This window comes from Colletotrichum fructicola (genome assembly GCF_000319635.2).
Source record: "Colletotrichum fructicola Nara gc5 chromosome Unknown KSG_Nara_v1_contig08, whole genome shotgun sequence".
NCBI classification, from domain to species: Eukaryota; Fungi; Ascomycota; class Sordariomycetes; order Glomerellales; family Glomerellaceae; genus Colletotrichum; species Colletotrichum fructicola.
Genome location: NW_027094058.1, coordinates 1263603 through 1284859, shown reverse-complemented (window position 1 = coordinate 1284859; position 21257 = coordinate 1263603). Strand labels below are relative to the sequence as shown.

Genomic DNA, 21257 nt, shown 5'->3' with positions numbered 1-21257 from the left:
TTTCATAGTACAAGAAAAGTTTCACAACAACGGTCCGCACACTCTTTGTTTGTGATGCCGAGAAGGGAACCTAGATGAAGGACGCCGACAAGGACGCTGACAAGGAGAAGTCCAACGACTCCTAGTCTTCTCGAGGCGAACCGAGATCATCAACCTGACCGATGATTGAGCGACCTCCGACATATCGATTATCAGTAAGATGTGTCCGGTTCTGTTCAGATTCGTCAGGTCTCTACTAGGAAGGCGGTTGGTATGAACCAGAGATGTTGGAAGAAAGCTGGCATCAAACTCTTTGTACCTGTTGGACGTGTGGTAGTGGTGCACCGTACCTGTTCAAGCCGGGCAGTCATAGCTCTGGCCACGGCGACAGGTGTTCGGTACGTTCAACCTCTGGCTGACCTGAGATACCTGGCTGACATCTTTATTCTCATGTCATCGTTGACACCATTGTACTCCGGATGCGGGTGTTTGTGGCCAACCGCGTCGCTTACGTGCTCAAGGGAGAGTCCTCGCGGAAGAGACAATGGTGAGCTCAAAGGCCCTGAGGTAACAATAGGAGGTCCGAGTCCGCAGTCAATGCCTAGGTCTCCCTTGAGGGAAGGTGTTTGGCTTCATCAAAAATGACAGAGGCATAGGTAGCGTAGTCGAATTTGATATAAAGGCCCGATCTCCTGGTCGTTCCCCGAGACGTCAGAGTCCATCAAGCAGACGACGATCTGACAGATATTGAGCCTTCGAAAACACGTCTTCAATCTCGCTGTCATAACCCTATCGCTTGACTCCTCCTCATTTGAACGAGTCTCTACAAACGTCAAGCGTTATTCTTCAGAAAGCCTGCAACATGCTTCCTCTGTCGCTGGCCAGCACTTATCGAGAGTACAAGCGCGACACTGATGTGTTGGCTTCCTGGCTCGCTCTGACTGCTCGGTCTCACGGATACAAAGGTGATGTGGCCTCTGCTGGTAACGAGCCCGGAGACGGATCGAAGACAGAGACGCAGACCGCCAAGGGGGATGACACCTCCATGGGAGATCACACCGGCAAGAGAAATGACAACGGACGGCCATCGAGATACAAGGTGGCCATCCGAAACTTCGTGCCCCTGGCTGAGTCCGTAGCCTCGATCAAGCCAGCGATCAGCACCCCTCCGTCCATCGTGAACACGATCAACAGGGTCATCACTGCCCGATCGGATTTCGCCTCAAAGGTGAAGGATTTTAGCGGCCTGGATGCCCACGCCGTCGAAGCGCATGCTTATTTCGTGGGGATTATCGAAAAGGTCCAAGATATACTGGTTCCCAAGGATGTGGCGAAGACCCGGCAGTTTGTTGCTTTATCAGACGAGGAGACTACAAACCGGTTTGCTGCTCTGGACTTCGAGGATCCCTCGACCGACTTCCTGAACGCTCCAGATATCGACAAACCCATGTCCCAGGCGGCTCCTGCGGCTCCGGCGTCTCACGCACCAGAATACGAAGCGGAAACCTCAGACGAGCTCAACACCCTGGACGCGATCATCATCTTCGCCTTGATGGCAAGCGATCTCGCAAGAGTTCGTGTAGTGATCATTGACACCTGGGGCAGAAATGCCCGCGGAGAACTCACCCTGTCTGCGGCCGCGCTCACCACATCAGCCGCCGTTGATCTCGCGAACCACGCTGTCAAGGATATTCTTCCCATCTTCGAAGCTCAAGGAGGTGTTTGGGAGGTAGCTCAGCAATTCGTCGCGCTCGTCTGTGCCAAGAATGGTCCTGATACGGAAACCCTCAGTTACAGCCAAGGCACGACGCTTATGTCCGAAGACATGTACACGACATACGACCGATCCCTACTTTGTGTCTACGCAACCCTTAATGCCTGTCTTCAGTCTATGAAGGAGGGAAAAGACCTGGAGGTCCCCATGTTTTCGGGCCCGAAGTCACTCGATTGGGTCATGGAAAAGCGTGGACTGTCTGGCAGCCAGCGATTTGAGCAGGACCAAGACGCAGTCATCCGCTTGGTTTCAAACTACCTCATTCTCAGCAGTCATGTGACAAAGTCAGAGTGGCCCGTCGAGGATGAGATACTGCGTGGCATCCGGGAGATGAAAGCCACGGGCTCTGTCCCCTTCTATCTTGTTCTTGCAGCGCAGATCCACGTGGACATACAGCAAAACCTAGGTATTCTGACCATGAATCCCTCTCAGAAGATGGTCGAAGAACTCAACAGTATGAAGGCCGATCTCAACCACGAGATGGGTGGCAAGACTGATTTCGAGCGTTCTCTGGTTGTGGCGACGCAGCCGAGCATGTGGCCTGTCGCACGCGACAGAATTGCGAGGGACATGATCGAGATGATGGACAAGCTTCTGAAGGACCCATGCCATCAGGCCAAGCTTCTAATTTCCGGCACACCAACGCAGCAGGTTGCAGAAGCGTCCTTCTTCAGGGACTCTCCCTACATGTCCGGTCTTGTTGTTGCCTACTGCCGCAACCACATGAAGGAGGCTGGCATCGATCTTGCCAATTTCTGGGCCACTTTCGCCAGTACTGCACATGTCTACAACGCGGTAAAGCAGCTTGGCCTCCTGCGGGAGCCTTGGAGGGACTTGGAGATTGCGCTCTCAAGAGCTGGTCTCGAGAGCAAGCTTTTCACTGGACCACCTCCCACAGACGGAAAAGACTTCTACAGGAAGTACAGTCTACAGTTGGGATTTTCAGCTGTGAACTTTGCCAATTTGCACAAGAAGAAGGCGGGCAAGGCCAATACCGATGCTGCGGGGACCAAAATCGCACCCCAAGCCGAGAAGCGTCTCATACAGCACGAACAGGTTGCTTCAACTTTTACCAGTCTCGTTTCCAAATACTCGTACGACGAGTCAACGACGGAATGGACCGAGTTGCTTGTAAGGAACATTGCTGAAAGCACCACAAGACATGGAGAGACCGTATTTGGCGACCATGGTGCCAACCGTTTCAAGAAGATCGCGAGCAAAGTCCAGGGCAAAGAGGAGGCCAAATCCCGGCCAAAGCCAAATGAAGAGAATGACACCGAGGCGGGGAATCGCCTCAGTCCGTGGAATACGGCCATACAGCTCAGAATGGCTCTTCAAGAAGAGTCAGTGGAGTTTGAATTTCCGTATCTTGAGTTCCATCGCTCGGCTCGATCAACGATGAAAGTCATCAAGGGCATCGTAATGGAGGCCCTCAAAGAGTTTCTGTCACCGGGTATGGCAGAGGAAGACATTGAAATGCAACTTGCTGTCCAGTTATTGTTCAAAAGTTGCGATGCCGATGCCAAAGAGTATGACGGTCTCTTCGCCATGCGGTGTGTTGCCGATCATTTCAATCATTTCATTAAGACGCAAGGCCATCCGGTGGAGGAATACCTCTGTGGGAAGGGCCTCAAGGAGTTTTGCCATGTCGAGCCTGGAGAGGGAGAGTCACGAAGATAAACCTCCTGGACGAATGTTCTTTCGCTTGTATGGTGAATGGGAGACCTCCTCTTCCTTCTCAACTTTTCACATATGCTTGGAGGTTATTGCTTGTTTGCACGCGTTGAAAGGTAGATGAGGACAATGAGGATGAGGAGAACGGCACAGATGAAAGTTAGAAAGTGACTAGACAGATAAAGCCAATTCGATTCATGTTTCCATCTAGGTTTCTAAAGAAGTATGACGGAGTAGGTGAGAGGTTCACTTCCTGACCCCTGCTGACGATGGAGGGCGCCACTGCATCCAGCCACATACTCAAGCCACATCATCGGGTGTTTGCATGAGTTGACCTGAAACCGACCCTACTCGCAGCGCACATGATTCTCTGTTCATCTCGTATTTCGAATTTTGCTAGTAACTTTGCTATCAAGCATCGAAAACATCAAAATGCTTCCAGATCCTCTGAAAATGTCTGGCGGGAGTACAAGCAGGACACTGATTCCGTGGCTTCATGGCTCGCCTCCACAGCTAAGGCTCGTGGGTTCACCGCCGGCCTACTGACGCCTGTCGCAGCACCAAAGAAGAAGAAGAAACGCACGCAAAAGCGCGTTCCGACCAAATATATTGTGGCTATCAAGGACTTTGTACCGCTTGCTAAGTTCATCGCCGATTGTGAGAACCCGGTCGTGGATGTTCCGGCATCTTTCGTCACCACCATCAACCGGGTCATCGATGTACGCTCTTCCTTCAGCAATCAGCTCATCGAGCACGGTGTAAAGATAGAAAAAAGGTCCCAAAGCACTCACGCTCACTTTACTGGGATTCTCAAGCAAGTCCGGGAAGCTCTGCGGCCCCGCATGCAAACCGCTACCGCAACATGGCAAGAGTCAAGCTCTTCCTTCTTTGCTGATGCGCTGCCGAGCAGTTTTGGAGCGCTGGAGTTGGATGAGCCCTCCCAGTGCTCAAAAAATGCACCAGATATCAAGAGACCCGAGCCCGACAAAGGCGTCGACATGGCGGTTTACGAAGCCGAGCAAGCTGCATATTCCGAGTTGGAAGATGCTATGTTCGCATACTCTGTCATGCTGGAAGACCTCCGCAAGATCCGAGTTCAGATTGTGTCGATGTGGGAGAACTACCACAATGGGGTGATCGACCTTGCAGTAGCCGCCGTTGCGACGAATACCGCTATAGAGCTTCCGCGTAACGTGGCAGATGAGGTTATACCTCTGTTCCGATCTCATGGCGGTGTTTGGAGAATTGCTAGGCTGCACTATTTCGCGGCAGCTCTTTCAGGCGGATTCAGCCTTGAGGATCTGGGTCTTTCGGTCGAAGGAGCGAACAACGGAGTGACGTTCAACTGCAAAACTTACGACATCGCGAACGCAACATACACCATTGCATACAAATTCCTCAAGGAGTTCCAGGCGGTGTTACAACCCAACATGCTGCCTCTTTTTAAGCCAGGCTTCTTTGGAACGTACGATCTCACCAGCAAGTTTGAGACGAAGTCTCCTGAAGACATGGCAGTCATTCGGTCACTTCCAGACTGGCCGGTGGAGGACGAGTTCCTCCGTGGCATGCGAGATATGGACACCACGAAAGATGTCCCATTCTACCTCGTCTTTGCCGCACAGGTCTTCCTTGACATCCATCATATTCTAGGGGATGAAGTGGAAAGAGGATTCCAGGAAATGAGCACCGAAACCAACATCATGCGCAATAACCTCGAAAGTCACCTGGAGTTTCACAAAGATCTCAAGATTGACAGCTGGACCACGAAGCACGACGCACCCTTGATATACGCAAAGTCTGTTATCGAATGGCTCGGTACGGATCCCATCAACAAGATCATTGTGGATCGTGCCCGCAAAGAGGGTATGTCTCTCTCGCCTAAGAGCCGGCAGTACAGTCTTCTCAGACAGTCGCCCGTTATGTCTGGTCTAATTCTACACCACTTCCGTCTTGAGCTCTACGACATAGGTATTAGCGTAGCTAATGCATGGGGGTCCATCACATATACGGAACACCTCTACAATGCCGTAGCAAAAGAAGGCCTTCTAGAGGGACGATGGGACGATATGCATGTGGTGCGAAGCTCCTTCGGCCCAGGTACTTTTTACGTCGGTGAGCCCCCCTCCACACCGGAAGATTACCACAAAATGTTCTGTCTACAGATGGGGGCATCTGCCGCATTCTTTGCGAAAGATGGTAAGAGGCGAGCGAACGTGCCTCTGACGTCGCGATCCGGCCCCCGCGGCATCGAGAAAGGTGCGCCCGTGTCCGTCATGTTCCAGGATCGATATACGCGACGTGGGTCTGGCATGGATTGGACCGCCGAGCGCGTCGACAACGTTCTATCGCGTAGTGAGTGGGAGGAGGAAGACAGAGACGATGGCGTCATCAGCGTGGCTCGAGTCACAGACCCAAAGCAATTGGCAGAAATCCGCAAGGGCAAGAAAAAGAAGTTGGCGTCGGATCGGGGACGCTTGCCCCCCGAGAAGCTTATCAGGTCGCTTCTCTGGGCACTGCAGAGCGAGACTTCGGATATTGCATTTTCCTACCCCCTGATGCATCGCCGGTGCTGGGAGTTGCTCCGGGGTATCAAAGATCAGTGCGATCCCTTGCTGAGGGAGCTGTTCACACCGGCGTACATTGATCATGAGAGACAGTTGCCGTTTGTTGTAGGATGGATTCTCCGGGCGACAGCTGGTTTTGGTGAACCTCTACAGGATCGTCGGTTGTTGGAGACCGCTGCGGTGGTTCTAAATAGCTTCATTTCTGAAGGAGGGAGTATTTGTGGGACAGTGCTGGAGATCATCGGAGTCCATGTACGAGTCGTGGATGATGTTGACACTGACGAGGAACTGGACGGTAAACCGGGCATAACGAAGATTGTGAGCGTACCGAGACTCAAGTGAGGAGTAGTCTTTTCATTCAAAATAGACCAGCATCTGAGCAAGGTCGATGCCATTCCCGCCGTGTATTCTAGTACATTGTTCTCTTATTCTAGTGTTCCCTCATACTTCCGCCACACAAAGGAGGATGATTCATTTTTTTCTTCTCCGGCAAGGTTAAGAGAATTTGATTACCAGCAGTAGGCTCCAGGAGCCCCCTTACTCTTGCAGCAATCATTGAAAGCACCGGAGTTGAGACAGTTGCCAACTCCAGTGCACTGCCAGAAAGGTCAGCACAGTGTTTACCAAGAATGGTCACATGGCTATTTCTGAAGAGGCAAAGTAACGAACCTGGTTGTTGGGGCCGGGAAAGCTGGGTGCAAAGAAGCAGCCGGCATTGACATCTCCGTTGCAACATTGCTTGGTCAGGTCGTTCCACTGAGGGCCTTTACCGCTTGGGTCCTGGCATTTGCAGTTCTTGCCAGCAAATGCACCTGTGATTCAGAGTTAGTCACTGGGGGAGCCTTCTTCAACGTGAAAAGTGGCAAGCAAAGAGTTCATCGTACCAGAGATGGTGGCGGCAAGCATGAAAAGCTGGGCAAAGCGCATGTTGACGGAATGGCAGATGAGTCAAAAGTAGCGAAGTTGAACGGTGCTTGGAAGCAATCTAGTGGCGATAGAAGTGCAGAGATGGACAAAGTATTGTGGGTGAACACATGGTTCTTATAGATCTGAGGTTTTTCAACAATTGTATCGCATGCATGTCATCATCGACCAAACCACACGCATATTCGTATATCGGAGAACGCCCTGCGGCACCGCATATAGATGTGATCCTCCGGATAGTCGCAGCCTTGAACCTGAACTAAACGGTGTCTAAAACAAAAGAAACTCTTAGGCTATTCTCTAGAATCGTATGTCGGTGCTCCATCGCACGCACACGTAATGGATATGCTCAATCGGCGCTCAAGTGTGTGAGCTAACCAGTAGAGCGTAAGCAAAGAACTGTGATCACAGGGGAGCGAATTTCTGGTTACAAGAAGCGTGCGTCAACCTTGCACAGTTGTGGACATGTATACCGGTCTCTGCGGGGGGTTGCAATACGTCGATTTGCCCTTCTTGGCGGCGGTTGAAACTGGGAACTAATTCAAGACATGATATAACATAAATTCTCAGGCGAGCAACTAAGTGCTTTACGTAAGCACTAGGGTTCATTGCTGCTTGGCCACGTTTGTGAATGTGGGCCAAAACCTGCCCTGATCGGATATTTCGGTTCGAAGCCAATGGGAAAACGGCTTTCGGATGTCTCACAGCCCACAGTGTTCGGCGGATCACCGGTTTAACTTGCTCAGCTAACACTTGTGCGCTTTTGAATCGGTTTGAAGTCACCGTCTCACGTAAGATTCATCACTGAAGCACCAGGAAGGATTGTCGAAGGGATACGACTCCAAGTCGACGTAGGATGGCGTCACGATCTCTAACAAAGTGTTGCTGTTCGGATGGACGGTGGTTGCAAGCCAACCGCAAGGACGACGACGCCGATTACAATGAAATGAGAGTAACAGCGACGACGGTAGAAACAGTACTTAATCACAAAGATCATAGTAAAGACAATTATATGAGGTATGTGTAAGATGTACATAGTTTTCAAGTAGTACTCTGCAGGGTATCGAAACTTCTCTGATAACGTCGATCAACAAGTCACAAACAAGTCATGTACAGTCTTAGAGACATTTACGCAATATAGTACGACGTGACAGCAATCCTGAAGAGCGAACGATCTGCATCACGAAACTGGAAATTCGAGCTCTCCCTGGAACATTCATGCGACTAGTCACGTAATGGGAAACTCCCAATCCCAAAAACCTCCCTTGGAGGAAGGGCATGAAACCCTCTACACAGGTCGGCTCGATGTTTCTCCCTGATCTGAGTTGCTTTTAATACGTTTATGGCACGCAGACAAGTAGCAAATTCTTTTTCTCTAAGTTTTTGTTTAATCAAGGTGATTTATGTAGGCCATGTTCAATAACTTGATGATTCTACTGCTTTTGTATCGTCACTGTTCATGCTCCATCAGTTAGACCGCAGACCGCAATTCCTGGCTCCCCTGAGCTGAGGCGATCACAGACTTGATGTGCAACTGGAAGTCCCCGTCCTGCTCGGCAAAGAAACTGCGACTGGGTTAGACTTTTCTCCTAGAAAGGCTTTCGGATCTGCTCACCTTCTAATCATGAAGTTGACTCTCTTGATGCTGGTCAGATCAAGAGGTGCAGTGTCGTTTTGGACTCTTCCACGGTATGTTGGGACAAAGTCCGCGATTGGCATAACGACCTTTTCGACGTCGCCCGTTGTGTGGTTGACCGCTGGAATCTGGAAATCGTATTCCCAGCTCACACCAGACTGCTCAACGCCGTTGATGGGAGGCGGAACAGTGTCCTTCAAGTTGAACGTGTACTTCTTGCCGTCAGAGTAGGGGACCTCTAGGGTGATGGTGTCGTAAGCTGAAATATCGATGCTGGGCCAGTCATCGACTGTTCGTTGGGAAGCATAACCGGCACCGCCTAGTGTCGCATAATCCAGATTTCCGTGGAAGTTGACAATCGTCTCGGTGAACGGGTTACCGACCGCGCCAGGCTCGATGATGTCCAGGAAGGAATGACTCGTCCCGTTGCGAACCGTGTCGTCAGAGGCGATCCATTCACTGGTGCTCCAGGGGCTAAAGAGGGGCGCTGAAGCCAGAGCGCGAAGCGCAAACGAGCCGATCGGAATATGCATCGTGGAGAACGAGGTTGTTTTGAGAAGTCGTGGATCTGTTGGGCGAGTAAGGGCAAACGAGTGACGGAATTGATCGACGAGCGCTGACTGCGATGTTCTGGAAAGGATGCGCGAGGGCGGAGTTGTCTTGTTTTTAACGTCCCCGGTTTCGCTTTCAATTGTCAGCGCCAAGCTGATCACTTATTCCTGGCGCCACCCGGAGCAATCCAACGTTCCGGTCCAGTTCATCGTGGGCTCATCTATTCTACAAACTCTATTTTGCGTTGTTCAACCCCGTGTCGTCGTCCAGCAAATTTGTGGGGTCCCCAATCAACGATGTCATGGATCTGGGATCTTCAGTCATGTCATCCAAGAACGTTGCCGAGAGCCAAGCAGCCGGGCCTGCCGAGACTTCGATTGCCAGGGAAGTCAAAAAGCCACTTACCCCTAATACCGATATGTTTAAGACAATTGACGTATTTTCAACAAAATCCCCTTCAACAAATAGCTAATGCCAATTACTTGGAATAATCTCACATCGGCCTTGAACAGACATTCAATCTCTGGTCGAATTGAGGGCAAATCATCACAGGGTAGGTTTTTGAGACCTGAGCCGCATGACAAACCGCCTTCACGACAGCGTAATCCTCAAGCAGTGCACCCATCGCCTTCGAGGCTTTGCACTTGCAATGATGCTATCGCATCACGAAGGCAAATCCCACCATTCCACCTGTTTGTGCAAACCGGCAGATGCACGCTGATTTGGTATCACTGAACAGTCATTCAAGATCTCAGCAGGAGGTGGTACCTGGCATCGATGCAGATTCGAACTTGCGAATCGGCTAAGGAACACCCAAAGATCCTGACAGCAGAAGGATCGACGAGGCTCACGAGAAATGTAGCCGCTGTTTTTGTTGCGAAGAGCAGGACGGCCAGAGAAGACGAAGCCATTTTGTGATAGCGCATGAAGTCTTCCACCGCTCTTGACCGAGGCAGTCTGCCATGCAGGTTGGGAAATAAGCATTCAAAAGCTCGCCCAAAACATGAACAGGCTGGATGGTTGGCTCCCTCAGTTGTGGATCAATGCCGGGGTAGGGAGACGCGTCGATCCAAAGATGCTCCAAGCTCGAGGAAAATGTTGGACGCGACCTGGAAGGCTCATTGTGGTCAAGAAACGGACGTTGAAATTTTCGGTGAGAGATCGACAGTCAACTCCCAAGTTTCGCCTGATCTACAGACACGTTAAATGAGCCGCTTCCAGCACGTGTCAGTCCGCCATAGCTTTCTGCTCTTCAAAGCTGTCGCAGAGCTCAGGTCCCGGAGCGGTCTCCGTTGCCGGGATAACCATTTGTTCTCCACCTCAGGTTGCATTGGATCCGCTTCGCAATGTGAGAAGTGAAAATCCCATCCTGTGGAATCAATCCGGACGGCAATCATTGCCGTAGCTGGGCACCGAGTGGATTTGAGAACGGCCTTATCGGGGCTTCTCTTTCAGCTGGTGGTGATGTTCTTGGACGGGGTTACACCGCACTTGTCAGTGAAGATGCTGAATTCGGTCGAGATTCTCGTCCATTTCCCTCAAGGTGATCACTCAATCAGTGGATAAACAGCTTGTGGTTCTGTCAATTGAGTCATGCTACCCAAGCTGGCGCGATCAACTTGGTGCACAAGCAAAACCACGACCGCCATCCAATATCCACCGGAATTTTCATCGCGATGCTTGCCAGTTGCAGTCCCTTGAGGCAGAGCTTGACGATGGACACCGCGTTCTGGTGGGAACGGCGCGATGTGGCCCGTTTGTGGATCTACCGCAAGGCTCTGATGCTTGATCATCCAATAACTCCCGAAGTGGATGAGGCTATTCTGTTTTTCACCCCTTGTCAGTTCACACAATTGCAGGGCTGGTTTGACTGATCCTGAGATCGACGTTGAGGTTTTCACTCCTTGGCTGATTTTAGAGCCCAAAGCGAGATAAGGCCAAACTCATGGATCTTCAAGAAAGATCTTCGGTTTAGCTCCCCTCAAGGATGCTGAGCGTTTTCCCCCAGTCTAAGCCCCTATTTAATAGTTGATCAAGAACCCAACTTTTGACGATTCCCCCCTCTCCAAAGACTCTTTCTTCTGAATCCTAGCAAACCGCACCACAAACCCTCCAAAATGGTCAACTTCGCCGCTGCCGCTCTCGCCTGCTTGGCCATGACTCCTCTCATCGGAGCGTTCCCCACCAACTCGACCCTCCTGAAGGCTGCTCACCACAACGGTACTCACCATCACGTCGCCCGCTCTAACCTCACCGCTGCCGAGCACTTCCTTGAGCCCATCAACGGAACCCACCACCACTTCACTAGATCCAACACGACTCTGCTGAGAGACTTCCACCACAACGGCACTCACCACTCCCCTGGCTTTCGTGAGTCTCCTCGACCAAAAGCTTGGTTTCGAAACAATGATCTAATATGGGCATAGACAACTAAGATCTTTCCGACTTGTACGAGTTACGATGGCAGTGTTGAATCATCGCCAATCACACCGGCTATATGAGCGTGGATAGCAAGTCATGCTAGCAAGGGCTCGCCACCCTCTGGTCATCTGCAGGCTCGGTTTAGCTAGTTTCCAAGACTTCAGACTTCAGGACCATGTCATTTTCAAGTTGTAACGTGGCACGCAAGATTTGGATGCCCGAATGTAATTATGTTTATTAATAATGATGATAAGCGTTTTTCAACTTCCAAGAAACGCTCCGCGAATCCCTTATATCACCTAATGTTGCTTATAAGACCGTATGTATTGGCTGTGCTCATGTGACTGCATTGTCTATTTCCTATGTGTTCGAATGAAATCGCCCTTGATACAAGGCGAAAAACTAGATACCGCGAGGACACCAGAGATGACGGCGACGACAGCGATGTCACAAATAGCAAAGATAAATTTAATATAAATTTGATGAAGAATACGACAAACATCCGCGGCAATGACATCTAAACAACCAAATCTCGAGGAGTGTTGCCTATGTGTACCAGCAAGAATAGATAGTGACTGTTTTGACTTCCCGCAACAATGACTTGTAATGGTACACCGGTGCATTACCTTACCCAATGTCCGTCTGTCGAAGTACGACGCTGTAACCGTATGTCAGTACCGCTGCCAATTAAGTACTTAGTGACGTTGAATCGAGAGTCGGTCTTACAGAAGTCCGGAAGAGCCAATCACCCATGCGAAAAAAGCATAGGAGAAACCTAAGAAATACTACTGCTGACGATAGGCGGCTCGGGCTTACACGCCCTACAGCGAGCTTACACGCCTTACGCCGGGCTTACACGTTAAATCCGATTCGTCCCAAAATATAGTAAACTTACCATCTCCGGAATGTCTAGACTGATGATGGTCTAACAAAGAATGACGCAGGTCTAGCTCCCAGTTTGGACCAATTGGCAGGTGCGCCGAACTCAATTTTGTGTCCTACTTGAGTTAGACCGGTGCTTCCGATGACAACATGGCAGGCTAACATAAATATGCGATGAGCCTCCCCGCATTCTCGGGAGATTGTCTGCCATATCACCAAACTCATGATGGGTTTATTTGGTACTTCAAGCTCCGAAAATATGTCTGAAGTTCTCGTCGTCACTTCGGCCAGCGGCCGACAGAATGCCCACCTGCTACCGCTTCTTGTATCATCCAAGCGCTTCAAGCTCCGACTTATATCGCACTCAGACGCCTCAGCCGACAAACTTCGGACAAGATATCCTGGTGCCGAGGTTGTCGTCGCCGACTTAGCCTCCGTCGATGCCTGTCGGGAGCTACTCCGTGGCGCTACTGCGGTCTACCACGCCGGCCCTAGCATCCACTCCCGCGAGCGGGAGATGGGATTCAACATGATCGATGCTGCGACCGCCGAGGCACGCGATACTGGCAATCAGTTCCGTCACTTTGTGTACTCTAGTGTGTTGGGTACGCAGCACCGCAAGCTCATGCAGCACGACCTGAAGAGCTTCGTGGAGGAACGTTTGATGCTCAGCCCGATTCCGTGGACGATTCTGCAACCAACCAACTTCATGGATGCCTATCCGGTTGCACACCTTGCCAGCATGGAGAATCCGTCGATGGAACGACTCTGGAAACCCAATATGCCGAACAGCTTGATCTCCCTCAGAGACCTCGCTGAGGCTGCTGCAAAGGTGCTGACCGAACGCGAAAAGCACTTTTATGCCCAGTATCCTTTGGCCAGTACCCTCCCCACTACGGATGCCGAGGTGTTCGAAGCGATCAGTAAGAAGATTGGGAAGGAAGTTCAAGTAAACACACCAACGTTTGAAAAGGGGGTTGAAAATGCCTTGGCGTTGCTGTTTGGAGGAAACAGTATGCTCTGCGCCGAGGGGGATCTGAGACCTGATGTTACGAAAGATGAAGCGGAGAGACTCATTCTGTTCTACAATCGGTACAGCTTGGCTGGCAACCCGAATGTGTTGCGATGGCTTCTTGGGCGTGAGCCAACTACAGTGGAGCAATGGGTGAAGCTCCAGCTTGACGAGGCGAAGCTCAAATAGGGGGGCGAATGACATGCATTTGCAGCATCAATGATAACTGGTATTACGCACCGGCCGAAGTCTCCTGGGACGTATTTGTACGTACCAATTGGTGTTGTTAGCCGTATTGTTATGAATCATTCTCGTAACTATTATGGTGCAAATAAAACAAGAATATTTGCTTCCTCAGCATGATGCTCCGTATAAACTAGATTCAAATGTGACATCTTCAGTTCTACACTGGGGCCTTCCCTCACTTCGCGCAGGTTCAGATGCTCGTTCTGATTTCTATACGTCGAAAACGTGGGTGCACTGCATACGCTTAACTCAGTCACCAGTGGATCTTCAATTTTCCATGAGAACCCCACGGGGAAGTTGGCACGCATTCGGCAATGACTTCTCCGTCACACGACCTGGTATCGGTGAGGACTTAGGCATATGATTTCATTGGTACGGTATGTCCCATAGTCTCCCATAGCACACACTCTGCAGACTAAGTCCTTCACAGTTCATGGAACGACCAAAACGAATTGAAGTATTTTTTTCATCACCCCTATTGATCGAGTCAATAATAGCAACCCTTGCTAGACAACTATCAACCAGCGATTATAAAAGCTTTGTAAACTTGAATGACAAATAGTCATAGTTTGCATGTTTTAACATTCAAGTTGAGGCTTCATGGTTCCAACATCTCCGACATCGCAATTAATAAGACCCCATTCCTTAATCAGCCCCCCGTCTCGAAGTGTTTGAGCTGCAGGTAAGTTTGGTTGTGACACTTGACGATCACCGTGTAATCTCCGAGATGCCAGCTTTCTGTCATTTATGGCTCATGCCCGCAAACCGTGTACCCGTTGGCACAGCCTCAGCGGTGATCCACGGAAACTAGTCCAATCGCATCACATGGATTGTCAACTCTTCGCAACCAACACATACAGCAAATGTGATTGGACAGTCGACTCGGGAGGATAACAGCAACTGCTTCTGCGCAGGAAATGTCACAACGTGCGTTGGGCTTGACAAGAATCGCTAATCATGCCATGTGAAGTTCAGTATTGACACCCGCCTTTTCACCCCCATCAAAGAGACCGAACATCATTTCCTATACGCTCCTTAGGACCACGCTTAAAGTGTATCTTAACTTCATGTTGGATATCTATGACTACCTAGGCGTGAAGAATGCTTAAAATGTTGATAAACAATCATTCGTACTGGCATTTAAGTAGGTTAGATATGATCAAAATTTGTTTAGTCAGTCGGACATGCGGACGGCTACGTGTCGATATCCGAGGCTTGTGGCAACACTCTGTCGAGTGCATCACCACTATTCAGAGAAGTTTGCGTGGGGTCTCAATCGTTCGGGTTTTCCGATTCTCACGATTTCTCACAGTTAGCATTCAGAAGCATCGCGTGTGGTATGCCTCGCGCCGTGTGGCGGCAGGCGAGGTAAGTTATGGGAACTCTGGGCCCATGGTGGGTCAGCATAGGTGCCACAGAGAGTTTCCAAGTTCCGGGCGCAGCAAAGATCAACAGCTCGGTCCACCGAATTTCCGATGCCTCTCGCGAAAGTACGGCCACAGTACCGCTTGTCGGGTTTGCACGTCGTAGACACGGCTCAGGCTCTCGTGCCGTGTACGATCGAGGTTCGGAATCTTCAGTTTTCGAGCGCGGGAACACGAGACTGGAATATTGGTTGGCGCTGATGTTGACACAGCCATGATCGGAGTCATGTAGTTGTTGGAACTGGTTGCGCAAGGGACAATGCACCGACCCTGGTCATCGGAATCCTCCCATTACCGTAATATCCGACGTGTCTATTTACGGCCCTTCCCACTCCCGTCTCCGATGCAACCTGCTGCCCGTCATTCACGCCGGCGACATTGCCTCCTCAGTCTCTTAGTGGCGAGAGAATGCAAGTTTCAGTTGAGGGAATATCCTGAAGACATGCTCAAATGATTCCATGCTCGGTCTATCGGATAACTGTCACCCTCGGTCTCGCTACGGTTTTCGATCACAGCTGCAGTAAGAGCCGGTAGACGGACAAGCAAGCTAGTTCACCGGTCGTACTCCCGGCTTCCCGTGCCGCGACTAGACGACAACGAACGCCAAAGCTAGAAGATAGTGAGCCCACTCCAACCAACAGCAACCCATCCTGCAGTGATGACGCATCGCTTTGTCTTCCAGACCAAGACCCAGGAACTTCACATCGATCCACCCGCCGCATCCGATCTGGACATCATCCCCATCTTTCAGCTTGAGAGGCAACCGCGAGAGATTTCTCTGCCACCGAAATCAGGGAGCCCCTTGATTCATCACTGACTAAAAGAGGAACCAAAAGTGGACGGCTCTCCACAAAATACCTTGTCAGATCATCTGATAACGGTCCTCTTCGAGAGGGTGACATCGCCGTGGCACCTCGTCGGGGCCCCGAATATCGGACATGGCCTCCGTTTGGCTCACCAATTTTTTTCGACGGGGCCCCGGATCCATCGCGGCCGCAATTCCCCGGCTCGTAATTGGCGGCGCGGCACAACCGGCCGGCACCTCCAACACCGTAACCGAGCCATTTTCATCTAGTCCTCACAGGTGCGAGGTGTACATAGATCTTTTCGACGAATCATGTTGAGTCTTTTCTGAACTCCATCGATGAATCCGCGGGTCTACCCACCCCGAAAAGCAGGTGTTTGTGTAGGAATGAATGACGATCCTGCGACGTGGGTCGGCCGGATCAACAATTCGAGTCGCGAACGATGGAAAAGCCCGCGGTACGAGATAAAATATAAATCGGCTGAACTCTGCCCTGCCGAGGAGGGCCGATCCCGTGTCCCCTTTCCTTCTTTGGTCGCGCCCTTTGGTTTCCCTCACGCGCTTGGTTCAGGTTACCCCCTTGTCACCGCGTGTAGCAACGTCTTGCAGCCACGTGCGATCTACAAGTCAACATGGCTGCCATCCAACCTTCGCCGCCTCGCACGGCCGAGCAGGGCCACGCCGCATCTGAGAGCGACATCGAAAAGACGACTGGTCAGAATGTGGTCGACATTCATGCCGACCCCTTGAAGAGCGAGGCAGATGACGCCGGCTACGAACATAAGCAGGAGGGTGTCAAGAAGGTCGAGGCCATCACTACGGTGTGGTCAACGAAGATGCTCTGGGTTGTCTTCGTCTTGTATGTTGAGGTCATCCGGGATTGGCTGTGAGAGACTAACGCTAAGATGTTAGGCTGTACCTGGTCGCCTTCGTCGATAACCTTCTTCAATCTGTTCAGAGTAACTTGACACCCTACGTCACCTCCGCCTTCGGCCAGCACGGACTCCTGTCTACGACCAGCATCATCTCTACGATTCTGGGTGGTGTCTCGAAGCTCACCATCGCCAAGATCATCGATATCCGCGGCCGTACCGAGGGTTTCTCCTGGATGGTCCTCCTCATTAGCATCGGTATGATCATGAAGGCCACCTGTAAGAACGTCGAAACGTACGCTGCTGCGCAGACTATCTTCTGGGTTGGCCACATCGGCTTGCAGTACATCGTCACGGTCTACCTTTCCGACATGACGTCCCTGAAGAACCGAATGATCATGATCGGTATCAATGGTACCCCGCTCATCGCGACGACCTTCGCCGGCCCGAAGATTTCCCAGCTGTTCTACGACAACGTCAACTTCCGCTGGGCTTTCGGAGCATTCGCCATCATTCTCGTTGGCATTTGCATTCCCGTCGCGGTGATCTTCCTCATGAGTGAGATCAAGGCCAAGAAGATGGGCCTGATCCCTCCCAAGGTCAAGACTCGCAGCACTTGGGAGTCTGTTAAGCACTACTTCATTGAATTCGACAGTAAGTCTCCATTGCAATGAAGATAGGAACATGCTCTAACAACTTTGTTACAGTCGTTGGCTTGCTTTTGGCTTCCGGTGGTTGGTCTATGCTTCTGTTGCCTTTCAGTCTCGTCAGCTACACCTCGCATAGCTGGGCCAGCCCGACGATCATTTGCCTCATCGTCTTCGGTGTGGTGGGCTTGGCCCTTTTCGCCGTTTGGGAGAAGTGGTTCGCGACTGTCTGTCTGTTTCCTTACCACTTCCTGAAGGACCGCACCGTCCTTGGCGCCTGCTTGGTGTATGGCATCATGTTTGCCTCGATCTAGTACGCCCCAATCTTGCTGAAAACCCTCTATTCCACATCATATCTGACCGTTTCGTAGCTGCTGGGATTCATACTATCAGTCCTACCTGCAGGTTGCGCACAACCAGGACATCACCAGCTCAGGCTACATCCTCAACACCTTCAGCTTGACCTCAGCTATCTTCTCGCCTCTGATCGGACTGTGAGTCTTATACAAACCATAGTCTGAGTGTATACACTGACATCGCCCTAGTCTTATCCGCTACACCGGAAAGTTCAAGTGGACCGCCATGGCCGGCATCCCCATCTGCGTTCTCGGCACCGCTCTTCTTATCTACTTCCGTCACCCAGGAACCAAGGTCGGCTACCTCGTCATGTGCCAGATCTTCAACGGTGTTGCCAGCGGCATTTGGGCCAGTACCTCCCAGCTTGCCGTCATGTCCTCCGTCACTCACCAGCAAGTTGCTATTGGTCTCGCTCTTCACGGTCTCTTCGGTTCCATCGGCGCCGCCATCGGCCTCGCTATCGCGGGTGGTATCTGGAACAACGTCCTCGAGAACAACATCTACAAAAACCTGCCTGCCGACAGCAAGAACCTCACGGCCAAGATCTTCGGAGATCTTACCACTCAGCTGTCGTACCCCATGGGCAGCCCTATTCGCGAGGCTATCATCGCCGCGTACGCCGACGTGCAGAGGAAGATGGTCATTGCTGGTTGCGCGTTCATCCCTCTCATCTTCGTGTCCTTGGTCATCTGGCGTAACATCGACGTCAAGACCGTGGAGGAGAAGAAGGGCAAGCAGACCAAGGGAACCGTGTGGTAAGAGCTTGATGAGAATAAGTACTTGCAGCGCACTTCCGTATGCAAAAAAACTTCAAGAGATGTTCAACTCATCTCTACTATTATATCGCATACCCTGAATAAACCTAAGACTACGACTGTGCTCAAACCGCTATGTTTACCACCGCATGTGCAAGTCTTCTCGGGTGTGATATAGTACCGACATGGTCTGGGAGAACACTCCATTGCTCCAGGATAGATCTAATATCTACTTGGGGCAGAGACGCCCAGTCTGCGTCGGGTAATATTCAATCTGGTCCGTGATATACCAGTCCTCCGCGCCAACAGCAGTAGCAGCATACAAGACGCCCCAAGGGTCATACTTCTGCTTCAGCTGATACAGGTAGTCGTAGTTATTGCCATAGTACGCTTGCTGTAAGTCTGGCTCATTGATATCCGCCTCATTCAGGTAGGTTCCCGAATCAGGACTAGCATCACGCCATGGCTGCAGCTGTTCTACCAGCTTCTTGCTTGCGGCAGCAATCTCCTCAGGCGTCGCTTCCAGATCCCAAGCAGCCCCCAGCATGACGAATGCAAGAGTCTCTCGGAAGGCAGGGTTGACGGCGTTGGTCTGGTTGAGGGAAGGGTTCACACCCGTCTTGATGTTATAACCCATGACGCGACCACCATCCTCGGCGGTTTGTCGAAGTGCCTTCGTCTGGGCTGCCAGCTTCACCGAGTCCTCCCAGTTGGATCGCGGAAAGAGACGAGACGCGGTATGAAAGTTCCAAACGCCGACAAACTCCCCATCGACAGTCCAAGTGCTCAGGACTGCATCGCGCACGCCATTGAACTCGGTGTACTTGATGTCCGAGACGGGGATGTGGAGCGCTGAAAGGTTTCCGAAGAGCGGAGCAGAGACGGACTTGAGCTTGGCAGCGTCCATGTCGATGCCGAGCTGAGGCAGCATGGAGAAGGCGCAGTCCGTCTCGCTGGTGCAAGCAAGAGACCAGTAGCTGAACATGCCAGCATCGGCATACTCCGGGAACACTGCGAAGACGGCATCGACACCGGACCAAAAAGCCTCCGTGGACACGTTGCCGCCGGTGTTGAAGCTATAGCTAAGGGAGGTTATCGGAGTCTTCGGGTAGGCACGGATGACGAGGGAGGTAACGATGCCCCAAGTGCTGCCTCCGCCGCCACGGAGGGCGAAGAAGAGGTCTGGGTAGTTGTTCTCATCGACAGATACGAAGCGACCATTGGGGAGCACAACCTCCATCGATAGGACCTGGTCGGCTCCAGCGCCATACGAGGAGATCAAGGGGCCATTACCTCCACCTGCTACGTAGCCACCGCCAACTCCAATGGTCTTCTCGATCGGTCAGTATGCCAATGTCTTCAAGCATATGCTATTGCCGATGATACATGTAGGAGGGAAAGGAAAACTTACGCGCGCGATACCACCAACCACCTGCAGACCCTCCTTATCCGCAGCATCATAGTAGTCAAGCATGGTCACTCCAGAGCCAATCTTGAAGGCTGGACCTTGGTAGCCGGAAGTGCCATGTTTGAAGCTGGCGCCGAGGTACTGGATCCCTTGTAGATGGTGAGTCCATACAGAGAGAGCGCTGGCACCGGCCGACTTGCCGCTGAAGTCATGACCTTTGTTCTTGACAATCAGTCTCAGGTTAAGGTTGCGCGCAAAGTTGACCGCGAGCTGAATTTGAGCAACGTTGGTCGCATTCAGGACGTAAGACGGGTGTCCGCCTTGGGTGCAGGTGGCGTTGGAGCGCGTCAGACTAGGGGGAAGACAGCTCACGCCCTCGTATAGGGGGAAGTCCAGGCCAGTAGGCTCAAACGCCCTAGCATGTTCAGCGAAAGGCTCTGATACATCTGAGTAATAAGTAACTTACTGGTAAGAGGGACTTGCCCATTGCGCCGTGACTTCAGCACATTTGGCCTCGTCGTATTGCGGCCAGTCCTTGTAACATACAGCCGCCGATGGGACACCGTCCACGAGCGCCGATCCCGTCAACAGATCGAATAGAGACCATGTGGCTGATGAAGGCCAGGCACTATCCCCTGGGAAGACCTTACAGGAGCGGGCAGCTCTCTTGCCGGTCACATCGCCCTCGTCTCCGAAGTCAAAGACGCTAGCATCGCCAATGTCGTAGCTGGTCAAGTTGGCAAGGACCTTGTCGGTGAGCTGCGACGTCTCGAAGTCGAGGTACTCAATACCCGAAGCTGCAGCATTTACCGCGATCAGTTCGGCTGCAGGAGCAATTCTGTCGTTGGAGATGCCTACGAGGTATGAGCAGGTGCCGGCCGTAGGGGCTGAAGACTCCGGGAATTCGAGCGCATGTAGAATTAGTGAGGAAGAGAAGCACACGTACCATCATTGTTTGAAGATTGAGCCGCCGCTAGACATATGACCGACAAAGCGGCGAAGATGCCAGTCGTTGACATTGCTGCGAAGGAGTCAAATGGTACAGATGACAACCATGGACTGCCAAGCGTGATGACGGATGAGGAGTGACAACGGGAAAAGGATGGCAGAGGGAGCAAAGAACACATCCAGACCGTCTAAACCCATGATCTTTAAGAGCAAATTCCCCCTGCAATGTGGTATGCAGGAACGGTGGCGACCTAGGATGATTCTCAAGTCGATCCCCACCGACTGCTCATGGCCGGCCGAAGAGTCTCTCCGGAAACAGATTCGGGGCCCCGCTTCACTCCGAGGACCTGCCGGCCGACCGACCAATCTTTGCGACC

The 21257-nt window shown here is 51.6% G+C and overlaps 8 protein-coding genes across 8 annotated transcripts; 5 read left to right on the top strand and 3 right to left on the bottom strand.

Moving 5' to 3' along the window:
• Positions 1-841: 841 nt before the first annotated feature.
• On the top strand, positions 842-3433 carry CGGC5_v013412 (uncharacterized protein; the record flags this gene model as incomplete). Its single annotated transcript, XM_032036140.1, has 1 exon — positions 842-3433. The coding sequence occupies one exon, from the start codon at positions 842-844 to the stop codon at positions 3431-3433; it is 2592 nt and encodes an 863-aa protein (XP_031884710.1).
• A 356-nt stretch (positions 3434-3789) lies between these two features.
• CGGC5_v013411 (uncharacterized protein) lies at positions 3790-6333 on the top strand (the record flags this gene model as incomplete). Its single annotated transcript, XM_032036139.1, has 1 exon — positions 3790-6333. The coding sequence occupies one exon, from the start codon at positions 3790-3792 to the stop codon at positions 6331-6333; it is 2544 nt and encodes an 847-aa protein (XP_031884709.1).
• Positions 6334-6500: 167 nt separating this feature from the next.
• CGGC5_v013410 (uncharacterized protein) lies at positions 6501-6918 on the bottom strand (the record flags this gene model as incomplete). The annotated part of the gene is made up of 3 exons (XM_032036138.1): positions 6501-6587; positions 6661-6803; positions 6876-6918. 3 exons carry the CDS (start codon positions 6916-6918, stop codon positions 6501-6503), a joined length of 273 nt encoding a protein of 90 aa, XP_031884719.1.
• Positions 6919-8331: 1413 nt separating this feature from the next.
• On the bottom strand, positions 8332-9084 carry CGGC5_v013409 (Uncharacterized protein; the record flags this gene model as incomplete). Its single annotated transcript, XM_032036137.2, has 3 exons — positions 8332-8368; positions 8439-8480; positions 8531-9084. 3 exons carry the CDS (start codon positions 9082-9084, stop codon positions 8332-8334), a joined length of 633 nt encoding a protein of 210 aa, XP_031884708.2.
• Positions 9085-11220: 2136 nt separating this feature from the next.
• On the top strand, positions 11221-11537 carry CGGC5_v013408 (uncharacterized protein; the record flags this gene model as incomplete). Its single annotated transcript, XM_032036136.1, has 2 exons — positions 11221-11473; positions 11530-11537. 2 exons carry the CDS (start codon positions 11221-11223, stop codon positions 11535-11537), a joined length of 261 nt encoding a protein of 86 aa, XP_031884707.1.
• Positions 11538-12665: 1128 nt separating this feature from the next.
• Positions 12666-13607, top strand: CGGC5_v013407 (uncharacterized protein; the record flags this gene model as incomplete). Its single annotated transcript, XM_032036135.1, has 1 exon — positions 12666-13607. The coding sequence occupies one exon, from the start codon at positions 12666-12668 to the stop codon at positions 13605-13607; it is 942 nt and encodes a 313-aa protein (XP_031884706.1).
• A 2918-nt stretch (positions 13608-16525) lies between these two features.
• MFS1-0-0 (MFS siderochrome iron transporter 1) lies at positions 16526-18528 on the top strand (the record flags this gene model as incomplete). Its single annotated transcript, XM_032036133.1, has 5 exons — positions 16526-16752; positions 16806-17419; positions 17473-17725; positions 17784-17906; positions 17958-18528. The coding sequence occupies 5 exons, from the start codon at positions 16526-16528 to the stop codon at positions 18526-18528; spliced, it is 1788 nt and encodes a 595-aa protein (XP_031884858.1).
• A 225-nt stretch (positions 18529-18753) lies between these two features.
• Positions 18754-20951, bottom strand: ZEB1-4 (FAD-linked oxidoreductase ZEB1; the record flags this gene model as incomplete). The annotated part of the gene is made up of 4 exons (XM_032036132.1): positions 18754-19854; positions 19936-20347; positions 20399-20786; positions 20879-20951. 4 exons carry the CDS (start codon positions 20949-20951, stop codon positions 18754-18756), a joined length of 1974 nt encoding a protein of 657 aa, XP_031884985.1.
• Between the last annotated feature and the right edge of the window lie 306 nt (positions 20952-21257).